At 37.4% G+C, this 12,211-nt stretch overlaps 1 protein-coding gene across 2 annotated transcripts in view; it reads right to left on the bottom strand.

Moving 5' to 3' along the window:
* The window catches only part of RNF19A (ring finger protein 19A, RBR E3 ubiquitin protein ligase), a 58,027-nt gene that overhangs the window by 18,754 nt on the left and 27,062 nt on the right, over nt 1-12,211 (bottom strand). For both annotated transcript variants that reach the window (XM_014257619.2, XM_005516987.3), the window contains one exon: nt 1,790-2,540. In XM_014257619.2, the coding sequence (XP_014113094.1) occupies nt 1,790-2,406 (617 nt within the window). In that variant the 5' untranslated portion in view covers nt 2,407-2,540. The remainder of the gene's footprint in view (nt 1-1,789; nt 2,541-12,211) is intronic.

Below are 12,211 nucleotides of genomic sequence, written 5' to 3'. Positions count from 1 at the left end.
AGGAAAAATAACGGTATCAAAAGTACAACATAAGGTTGCCCATGCAGTGCAAGCTTGTTCCCTTCACACAGACATTGGCAGAGTTTATCTGCCTTGCAATATACTGTATTTTCCACAGGACTGCCCTCCAGAGTATGGAGCATGCAACAAGCAGTTCTGGAGAAACGACTGAAATACTTGCTGCATACCAAGGCATTGCTGTGGTCCCACATGACTGCATCAAACTTTAACTTTGCTCTGAAGACCCACTTTTTATTTTTATAATGGTGAAACCATAGCAATTATCATCACAGTTTCTGACCATTAAAAGATACTTAGGATTTTTCTTTTTTAAACAGATAAGAAAACTGAAGCATAAAAACCAAAACAGGTTAAACAAATCTGCCTTAGTCTACTTAATTAGTACTAAAAATGTATCTGAAACACTGAAATATGGTTTAATAGAAAATAGTCTGACAAGTCTTAAACACTGCTCCTCAACTTGAGTAACTGTTTTTAACACAAAAACTCAGGGCAAAGCATACTTCTGCCTATCAAATAATACCTTCTAGTGGTTGTTTTCTTTTGCAGTACCAAAATACTAAGAGTAAACTGTACTGGCTTTGTCCATATGACTTTGTTACGAGCTCATGCAACCAAAACATCCCTCAAGTTATTTTCCTTCTGTTGTCAAACTATGCCAGAGCAATGCCATCCACTTTGGACTGGATATGAAACCTTTCCAGTCCCTGCTTTTGACATTAGCAAATTCTGTTTCTTTCAAAGTATGAAAGCAAAACTGTATTTGAAATAAGTCCTAAACATTAAGCACCTGGAGTTATATTGGATTTATTATTTAAATATTGGAGTTATTTAATCTACCTACCAGTAAGTTCTGTCTTGCTTGTTTTCCTGCAACATTCTTCCTTTTCTTCATTCTACTTATTGCTCCTCTGTGAGGCTTTGAAACAGAGCTGTCAGCCTCTGAGTTTTTAGTGTGCACTGCACATCTGGATTGCAGCCATGCCTACAATCTTTAAGCAGTATTATAACACAAACAATCTCTAAAAAAGCAGCTTGCTGAAGAATGACACACCAGCAGCACAAAAGCATGATGAGCTGCTGCTCAGTGGTGTTCAGCCTACTTAGAATTCAGCACGGTTTCAGAACTGTTTAAAGTATTAAAGCAAAGTTAAAACATTACGTTCCTCACATAATAAGCAGGAACAAGCTGATTATCCTACATCAGAATCCTGCTGACAGGCAACAAGTGCTGTCTCAACCAGCCACAAGATGGAAGATATCTGAAGCAGGAGAGGCCTTTTAATCCAAATAAAAGCTTAAATAATTTTTCACAGTTAAAAAGTCAAATTACCCACTATGTTTTAACAAATTAAGTTAGTCACCAAATTTTCAATTGTCTTTAGTCTGAGCTTTGTACCATTGCCTTGGCAGTGCAACATCTAAATTTCTTTTGCTTGCTGTAAATAAATGGCAGGTATCTACCAATAAAAGTTGCTTGACATTGCTGAAATTCTCTCTGTGCAGAAAAAAAAGAAAAACCTACTTGAGAAAGCATTTTATTTTAGAAGGTGGATGTGGCTTGGGGTAGTTCATATTGTTGTTTTCATTTTCATTTGTTTTGATTTCTTGTCTTTTTTTTAACTAAAGAGAATTCTGCCTGCTACCTACTTCTACAACTGTAACAAGTGTAACAATGCTAAAGCAAGTAACTTTTTAAAAATCATAATGCTATGAAAATTATGTATTTACACTGTCACTTGTTTGCAAATATAGGAAAAATACATACCCACAATCTGGAGCTGGGCACCACCTACAATCAGGATCCGCAACCAGCCATCGCCTAAGCATAAACTCTTCATATTTTTCCATCAAGATGTCATCATTTAGTATCAAACGAATATCATGAGGATTAAAACGTTCTGAGCATTCTGGGCAGCTAATATTAACTCTGCTCTCAGAGATTTCTATCCGGAGATACTGACGCAAGCAATCCACACAAGATCTATGGTGACAAGTCATTATCTCTGGGAACCTGTCCTTGGAGTGCCGCAAAAGGCACAAGGGGCATTCCATGAAGTCTCCACTTGGTTTGCTGCTAGAGGTTGTACCATTATCAGACGAGGTACATGTGGAGAAAACAGAGTTCTTGTCTGTACACATTTCTGAATGAATGCTTTCAATACTTGCAATTCCATCAACACCTCCATTTAAATCCCTTGACTTGCGTTTCGTGTCTTTTTTTCTCCGAAAAAGTGAGCCCAATGAAATTCTTCTTTTCTTTGGTGCCTTTTTAACTGATGGCAAGCTCACAGAGGAAGCAGAAGACTGCAGGTCCCGATCAGAGCCCATTTGCCGATGTAAACTCATGTCTAGGTCACTCATCAGAAAGAGGTTAAATTTCATATACAATCCTAATCATTTTTAAAGATCAAATAGAGGCAGAGGATACAGGCATATTATTACGTAATCCAGTTTGAGAGTCTTCATGCAGAAAATTCACATATATTTGTTTCCAGCAAATTCTTCAGAAGAATTCCCTGTATAAGGAGGAGAGATGAAAAGAAAACAGGATTAGAATCACAACTATCACTATTGGTTCTGAAAGGTCACAGCACTCTAGTGACCTGTTATTCCTATTACTACCATCTTTTCCTCACCATCTGACCTAATACCTCTTTCTGTCAGCTTTTTCTAGCCTTCACATCCTCCTTATCTTAACAAGCCTGAAATTTCCTTCTGGTCAAGGACTATCTTTGTTGCACTTAATCAGTGCAGAGAACGGCATCTGCACTTCCCTGCTCCCCCAAGGGAAACAGAGAGTGTGCATGTGCTGATGCATGTGTAGAAATTACCAGAACTCAAGGCGACAACTAAGTAAATCTGCAAGTTCTTCTATAAAGTTTAGCAACAGGCTTACAGCATTAGAGACTTTTCTGTTTTCTCTACCTTTCATTTTCTGCACATGTGATAAGGTCAAGTATAAATCCAATACAGTTAATTAAAAGAAAGATTTCTCAGTGTTTTTTTAACCATTTAGACTGACAGCAGAAATTAAATCACTGTGGCTAAACAACTGAAGATATTCTCAAAATCTGAGGGTTCTCAGAGATGTATGCATATTTATAGCATAAGGCATCTGAATATTTCAGGCAGCAGAGCTGCAGAGTAAGTGACAGCCAACACTGCTTGATTATATAGAAGTTGAAGGGCACAGCAAAGACTACAGTTAAGGTGACAACATTTGAATTTTTTATCAGATGCATTTCTGTAAGGAAAAAACAAAAAAAAAAAAAAAGAAGAAAAAAAAAGTCCCCAAACCAGATTCCCATCACATATCAAGCTTCAGTTATTACCTACGTACAAGATGACACCAAGGATTTCTTTCCATTCTCTGCTGCTTAAGCAATTGCACAGTGAGAAGAAAGAACTCTTTGTATTTTCCTCTGTCAGAGGAAAAAGCAGCAAATTATCTCCAACCAAAACCACTACGTTCTACCAAAATTGCAACTATTCCCACTTCTTGGAAGCTACAAGGGAATTTTTTTAACTTTTGGTGAACTGCATCTATAACAGAAGAATGAGAAGGCATTTCTTATGTGACACCAGAGTTGCAAAGCTGCATGCAAAACTACTGCCAGCGTCCTTTCTTTCCTCAGTGTTTCCCAACTGATCCCCCAGAGAGGTGTGAATGGGTTTCTATGACCTCACCAAAAGATAAAATCAGAAACTGGATACTAAAACTAAGTCCAAAGGTAGAAACAAAGGAATGTAGAGATTAATGCCTCTGTAAGAGCTAAACAGTCTGCACACCCATTAGAGACGGGCACAAATCCAAACACGTGCTGTAGTCTCCGGAATGGGATTACTGAACTGCTTGGGTCAAGACTAGGGAAGTTTCAGCGGACCGCTGACCAGCAGCGGAAACAGGAATCCCTCTCCAAAGAGGAAACACAGAAATAGCCCATAGGCTGTCCATCTCACCAGAGCAATGCTTGCAGCAGAACCACTGCTGGGCCCTCTTCACACCACCATAGGTAGGTGGTCAGTATGTACCAGCAGGTAGCCAAGACAACACTATTCTGTTTAGACCATCACCCAGTATATGGCAGTGCTCCACAAGAACACTACCTTCCTCAAGTGTAAAAATTAAAGAGAAAAAAGGAAAAAATAATCCCAACCCCACACAAAAACCCCAACCAAAAAAACTGTACATCTCCTGGTTTTGATAAAAAGAGGTCTCATACTTTGAGCCCCTAGAGGTTTTTTTAAGAATTAAAAAGCCACCATATTCTGTTTTTCAAATGGTGAATTATTACTGCTTTCTTCTTTCCTCTTTTTTTTCTAATAAAGGAAAATCATACCACTGTGAACATATTAAAAAAAAATAAGCTTACTCTCAAAGTCTAAAAGAATTGCTCCCTAGTTTTGACAAAGACATCCTTCTGTCAAGATTTTGGTATTGTGTTATATCATAGATAGACAACAGGTAGACCATGTCTGAAACATGCTACAGATACAGTCCATTGCTGACAATTAAATTTATATGCTTAGAAGTGCAAGAATAACCTTAAAAGCATTTTTATAATTTGATAATTACTAACATTGGTATGTTCACACAGATACTACCAGGGCAGTGGAAAGCACCAACCTCCTAACCTAGGAGAGTTCATGAACAAGGTGAACAGCAAGCAAAGCATTCATTACAGGCAAAAAGTCTGTTGTTTTTTTGGATGGGGGGGGAGGGGTTGTTTTTGTTTGTTTTTAAGAATCAAATAGAAAAAGGTAGGAAGTAAACACAGTAACACAGCCAAGCCTATGACTACAAGCCTTCCCCTCCTCCCTTTCTCTGGAGAGGAAAGAATGTGTATTACAGCATTTCTGCCAGTTCCAACAGATGTACAAAATCAAGAAATAGCAGTTCTGTTGATGAACCAGTTTTACTTTTTTTCTTTTTAAATAAACAAAGATTCTCCCATGCTGTAAAAAAAGAGACCAGTACATCTCATAGCTCTCTCTGCATAATAGGATCTGATAAGCAGTCTCTCTAAAATAGCAGACTGCTCTTCTAAGGAAAATTTGACAGGATTTTTGAAAAGAAAAGTTGCCAGTTATTTCAGACAATCATCAATTATGCTCTTTACATTTAAATGCATAAAACTAGTTTTAAAAATCAAGCTCTTCCTTATATAGTAATTTTGGACTGACATTCTAGTGACGCTCCAAGATGACTTTGCTTAAGTGAAAAAATTCAGTAGATGATTTATTAGAGGAAAAAATGAAGACAAATGTTACAATGCTAATAATGATCAGAACTGTACAAAACCATAAAAGCTTTACTAGCACAATCTGGAGCACAGGCCAGTTCTCATGTTGCCCAACCCAAAACAGTATCTGCATGTTTCTGCTGATAAAAAGAAGTAAAAAATACTTGATTCTGTGCAGCCAGAGAACACAATGCCATATTATTCCAGTAACGAGTCCACAGGAAGGGGATATGCTGTGTGCAAACTGAAGCTCTGAAATCCAACTAATTGAAATGAGCTGAGACATACAAACCATGGTTATAACAAGAATCTGATTTTGAAGCAACATATATTGCAGATTTTGCATTACTTTCACTGACCAGTATGAACTCTGTCAACACAAAGAAGAAACTAATATGGGCAACAACAAGCAAACAGAAAAACCAGAGAGTATAAATTCTCAAACTTTTAATTTCACCACTGTTCTCAACATTTCCTCAAAAGCACTTACTGACTACAGAAAAAACATATTTCTGGCTTCCCACCATGCCCAAAGCCCTACCACAAATCTAAATTCCAGTCGTGCTTTACATTCTGCTCGTGCCATAGACTTACCACAAAACACCAGCTGCCACAGCACAAACACACCTTGTCACCTGAAGATGCATAAATGACATTTACAGCTGCAACTCACCTAAAACTCAGTATTAAGCTGTTATCTGTTCCTTCTGCTACCCTGCCTGAAATATTGCTAGGGAAACCTAATGAGCATCCAGCTAAATTCCTTCAATAGTTTTTTTTGACCATGCCCCTTTAAGTAAATGCTATCGCTGACCATATAATGGAGGGAGATGGAAAGGGAATAATCTTCGAAGGGAGAAGATTTCAACTCAAGAGGTGAGTGGGGTGATGAGTATCTTCTAATATGGCTCTCCATGGCACAATCTTTGCTGTTCTCATCAATTTCAAAACACTTTGGAAACGCCCTAAGTACAGCTGAGAATAACCCTGTTAATTTTGCAAGAAGAGAGTGACAAACACCTACCTCCATAAACAGCTGCTGGGGGAGATTAGCTCCCTCATGCTCCAAACACATCAGAGGCACAAGCTCAGCATGCTGCCTGCTCTTCCATTACACATTCAATCTGGTGTACAGGGGCAAAAAAACCACTTTGCCATCAAGACAAACAGCTTCACACGTGTTTGCAAAACAAAGGCAGGCTTAAACATCAGTGTAGGAAAGGAGAAAACCCACCATAAACATAGATGTAACTACATCCTCACTAAAGTACCTTAAATATTCCCTCGTGTAATTGGAGTTTAAATGGCAAATCTAGACTTCTGTTTCAAACAAACTCTCTTCATCTTACGCATTTGCTCCTCCAATGATTTAACCAGGTGCCAACTCTTTTAGCATACTGAAAGCTACTTCTTGATTAAAACTGACTCTTAATAGCTTCCTTTCTGACATCTTCAATTCCCAACATCTATATTCTCTAGCTGCTTTCTAAAATGCATTGATCCAGCTTAAAGAGTGCTGTAAAAAAAACCTTCAGAGCTTGAATTTCAACCACCATCACAGATAATTTCTGCTTCCCTCTTCCTATGAGCATCTCCTGTCAATCACACAGCACCCTACAATTTCTAAGCTGTGATGTGCTTAACATAGAAGTATCTATAATCACCTAAAAGAGGCATCAAAACCAAATTTTCCTTTTCATTTAATCCATGATCTAAGACCTATAGACATAGTGGAATAAAATGTAAAATAAAAATATGCAAAAGGTGAAGCTACTAAATGAAATACCAATGCACAGGATTTTGAAATGGCAAACAAGTACCTCATTACAATGGCCATTCTTTAAATGTCAGCTCATTCCACAACAGTTTTTAAAACAGGCAGAAAAATACAAACATATTTCCCTGAGGATTTCTAAAAGAATATACCCCTACTCGCTTTTCACATGCCTCAGGTTCAAGTATACATCCGGCAGTGCTGATTTAAAAGAGTGATGAGCAGCCTGGAAAAGTTTAACATCTTTCACAAGTTAAAATATTGACATCTATGTGCTCCTGCAATACTCTGTCCCATTAAAAACATCTCACCATAGTCATGTCAATGCACATGATGTCAGGGCATGTTAGGACTGTTATTTGGTTTTATTACAGATGATTAAGTACAAACAGAACCAACACTTTGCAACTTGGAAGAAAACAGATGGAAATTATGTTGAAACAACAAAGGTTCTGGCAGAACCTTTGTATGCACTAAGATGAAAAATAAAATCCTTTAATGGTAACATGATGCAGCATATTGTGTTAGGCAAATGCATACTGTGTTGGTGAAATGCTTAACTGCAACAATTAGCAGAATACCTTTATGATTCCTTCAGTATACTTCCCTTCATAATATAAGATCAAGAATACCAACATTTTCCATGTAGTGTTTAAGAGACTTCAACTTAATTTGTGTGGCATTTTTTATGTCTTCTAACTTTGATTTCTAATAAAAGGTGAAATAAAGGGTTGATGGTATTTGTATTAAACTGAAAAGTTAATTCTACAAAAGAAAGTTAACAAATTTGTATCAGAAGATTTCTCAAGCTTTTAACATAAATTCAGATATACAGATACTTATTAAATATTTACAGTGATTTGTTACAATATGACATACAGGATGCAAAAAAAATTCATCAAAGCCTCTTAGATAATTTACTTAAATCAAACTGAACCACGTAAAACTAAACATATGCTTATGCAAATTTTACTTCATTATGACTTTTCTCCTTCAAAGAAGGGCACCAGTATGGCAATTTACATGTTATGGAAGTAAGTATCATCTTTCAGATATTTTTGCTTCTACTTTCTATCCTGCTTTGTTCTAAGAGCCACATATGTGAATGTGTTTCTTAAAGCATAAAGAACATTTATTAAAAGGGTTACTGGAGTTGCTCCTACTACTAGTAAATCCTTTCCAGAGTGAAAATCACTTGATCATTTAGTTAATTACATCTCATTTCTTTATGCTTACAATGGACTATCGATAGCTGCAGAGGCCATTATTCCAAAAACAGAATTCCCAAATCCACAATTAAGTTTTTGAAAAACCTCTAAAAATTTGCCATATCAAGACTTAAAACTTCACATATCATCTTTAAATGACTGAAAAACAGCTGCAGTGAAATAATACCACTTCTTTAATTTACATAAATCCAAAAGACTGGTAGCAGAGTTCCCAGCAAGTACCATACCGAGCACTCACTAATTTCACACTGGAGCTCACAGTATCTCAGTGAAGGTGTTGACAAGATCTGGGACATGCCCATATCAGCACAGTAAGCAAAACAGAGTAGGGCCCTTATCCCTAATTTGAGAGGAAGTCAAACTCTGGACTAAGCCAGCTTGGCACATGTAGGCCATTAGACCAGTGACAAGTGAGGAACAAGGGGTCTTCCAGGAGCAATAGGAGTTGCTTTAACATATGGAAGTTTCTACAATGCAGAGTCAGTTTACTTTAGGGAAAGTCTTCTAATAATTAGTCTCTCCTGACTTCTTATGGGGAGATTTAGGTTAGATGTCAGGAAGAAATTCTTTACCCAGAGCATAGTGAGGCACCGGCACAAACTGCCCAGAGAAGCTATGGATGCCCCATTCCTGGGAGTGTTCTAGACTAGGCTGGATGGGACCCTGACCAGCCTCATCTAGTGGGTGGTATCCCTGCTTTTCAGGGCAGGGGGTTGGAACAAGATGATCTTTAACATCCCTTTCAACCCACATAGTTCTATGACTTGATGTTATTAAAAAACTCTGATATTCATGGATACTATCATACAAGAATTAAGAGAAAAGCATTTGTGAGGCAGAGATTAAATTATCTCTACTGCACTGTTACTATGTCTCAGTTTGTTCTGACTGCACTTTATTTTTCCTTAAGGTCCTGTGTCAATTATCTGGAAATTCTATTTTCACTTACGGAACAAAGCAATATTGTTTGTAAAACAATGACACAAACAGACTGACTATGAACCCACTTGGGCTCAAGGACTGCAAGAGTCTGACTGGGCATGAAAAACCAAAAGGTTGACAGTATTTAAAATACAGAGAAGCCTACAGAATTGTCAAAAGCAAACTGAAATACAATGTTTTGTTTTAAAATTCACAATGGTATGTAGCACATGACAAACCAATCCTGACAGCTAGAAACATCTTCAACAGCTTATTAAAAAAAAAGTTATGTTTCTTCCTTAGAAATTTATGAGCAATACATCCTGTATCATGTGTCCATGACAGCTGCTATTAGTAAAGGAAGTCTTGCAAGCTGCTCAACTCATTCTGAAAGTCTCTGAACAAATGATTGGCAAAACTGCTCCTCTTGCAGATAATGCCTACGAAGAAGAGAGTACACTCAAAGTGCTTCCCTCGGTCTGGTGGCAAAGGGGAAAGAATTCCTTAAATTCTAAAAACATTAATTTTCCAAACCAGCAGCATTAAATCTGGGTGTACTGTGTGCAGTGATCGACCAAAGCTAAGAACTCAGTGGAGAGACTCTTTCTATTTGTGCATCTGCAGGGCTGTGTCTGTTGCAAATAAGATCTCTGCAATTTTCCCTTATCTAACCCAGCAGAGAATCTTAGCTCATCCACGCACTCGCTTGCGTGTCAAAAGCTTCTCCGGTGCACTGTGGTTCCTTCTGCAAACAAATGTACACCAAACTCTGCCAAGAGGAAACCAAAGTCTTGGAAACACTAAAGGGAAAAAAACCCCACAACAAAACCAAGAAGGAAGCAAAACAAAAATCACCAAGACATTTTTTTTAATCCTTTAATCATTAAAATCTTCATACTTAGACAATGCTTTCCTTGCAAAAGTAACTAGAATGTACTCTCTTAGTGCAATGATGGGCATGTATTTTCACTTCTGTATACTGTGGAGAGATTTATTTTTATGTATCCATATCTATATATAGATATATAAGTAATGTTCTAAAATATTTGACTAGCTAGTGGTCTGAAAAGTGAAAGCAACACTAAAGGATTTAAAAACTGCACAAGCTGCCTCTGCTATGTACCAAAAAAGAGGTTTAACCTAACTGTATTAATACTTTCATTCCTGCAGTTGCTTTTTATTCTACATTACATATTGCAAATAATCAGAATAAAGACATACACCAGTGAAATAACAAAAGACATTCTTTGTTTCCTGCAGTGTCACCAATCCTGCAAGTGGAAAACATTGCAACACTCCTGAATGCTGAGATCATTCCTACAGAAAACTGTTCCAAAATGAAACTAACCAATACAAACAAATTTCCAGAATAGGCAGATTTAATTTCAGGTCTGTAATTTTGCCTGGTCAAACAGCAATGGCTACATACAGAATTCTACAAGCTTTTGTATTCAAGCAGGCTTACAAGTCTGCCCTGCTATAGAAACAAATCAAATAAAGTCTACCAAGATATAAGGTGGGATAAATATTGTAGTAGAGAGATCTGGAACCTTGAGAAGGCATTCCAGAGAGAGCACATAGACAGAATTTGAACAGCATACCAAAGACAGCAGCTTGAGGGGATATGTAAGAGGTTACAGATTGCAGTTCCTGGCTCCTAATGATTTTTAAATTCAGCAAGAGCCAAAGTTTCTGTCTTCCACTGAGGGAAGGTATTATTGACTGTCTGACTGGCAGCATCTTCCAGCTCTGTTTTATCTCTGGCATAATCAACCTCTATTTTGGAAGCAGGGGAGACAAAGAAAAAATATAGAAAAACAATCCACGAACACAGTATTCCACTCCCCCACCCCCCTGATCTTGAAATAGCTTTGCCTCCAACTAAGAAATGCTGGAAGCTATTAATGGATTACTTTTTTAAACATTTGGTGCTATTTTACCACTTAAAAAAACCCCAAACATATATACAGATATACTTTGAATAAAACTTTTAAAGTAAACTAATTAAAAGGGAATTACTGAAAAGTTAGTAAAAGTTTTGAATTCTTCCAGTTACATCAGGTCAGGCTGACTAACGAGACCTTACCATGGTGATAAGAACTTGTTCACAGTTTCTGAAAGTCACTGTGGAAACTCACAGTAACTTAATTTGCCAGCATCTCAGCCCTTGAGAACTGAACAACTGCCCTGCATTGGTCTCCTTTGATATCCCTTTACAGAGAACTAGTAATTTTGGTAAATATAATTCAATATAAAACTTTCAAAAAAGCTTGGATGACTGAATGAATAATCCATGCCTGTCTATTCTAGCAGCAGCAAGTCAAGGATACAGACAGAAACTATGACAGTTTTCTGAACTCTGTTATGGCTAATGCCACAACTTTTGAAACTGCCCTCAGGTCAGGTACAAAGTTGCACCAGCCTGACCAACCACTCCTGTTCACTCAAGAGGTGAGATTAGGTCAAAACCTAGCAAAACACATTCAATTCTCTGCAGCCTGATCTATTAATTTATTCTGTCAAGTACATTAACTAAAAAATCCTGCATGGACCTATTCCAAATCACCAAGTCAGTTTTTTTGTAATGATGGTTCTAAATTAACCACTGCAATATCAAATAAATACAGCCCGAGATTAAAAAAAAAATAAAAAAATAAGAACAACAGAGGGAAAAAGAGACAAAAACAAAGACAGGGAAAGGTCTAGCCAGGGAAACAAAAATACTCCATCCTGCCAGAAACACTGCCTGTAGCTTCCAGACAGGAAACTCGCTGCCTCCAAAAAAACCACTGGCGTCAGGAAACGGCAGAAGTACCATGAAACTTATCTCACAGCTGAACTTAATGTAAAATGAAGGGAGAACATTAAAAAAGGAAGGCAAAACCAAATGGACTAGCCACAGATCTTTGCTTATGAATACACTAGGTGAAAATTTAATTCTTACTGATGTCTCTTTGGAAGAAAGAATTAATGGAAAGGATTGTTCTAGTCCTGCTCAAAATAAATAAATAAAAAACACC

Source organism: Pseudopodoces humilis, chromosome 1 (genome assembly GCF_049639895.1).
Source record: "Pseudopodoces humilis isolate 2021_Gansu_Grassland_sample_001 chromosome 1, ASM4963989v1, whole genome shotgun sequence".
Classification (NCBI taxonomy): domain Eukaryota; kingdom Metazoa; phylum Chordata; class Aves; order Passeriformes; family Paridae; genus Pseudopodoces; species Pseudopodoces humilis.
The sequence above is the reverse complement of the archived record's forward strand: the minus strand, read 5'-3'. Positions and strand labels throughout refer to the sequence as shown.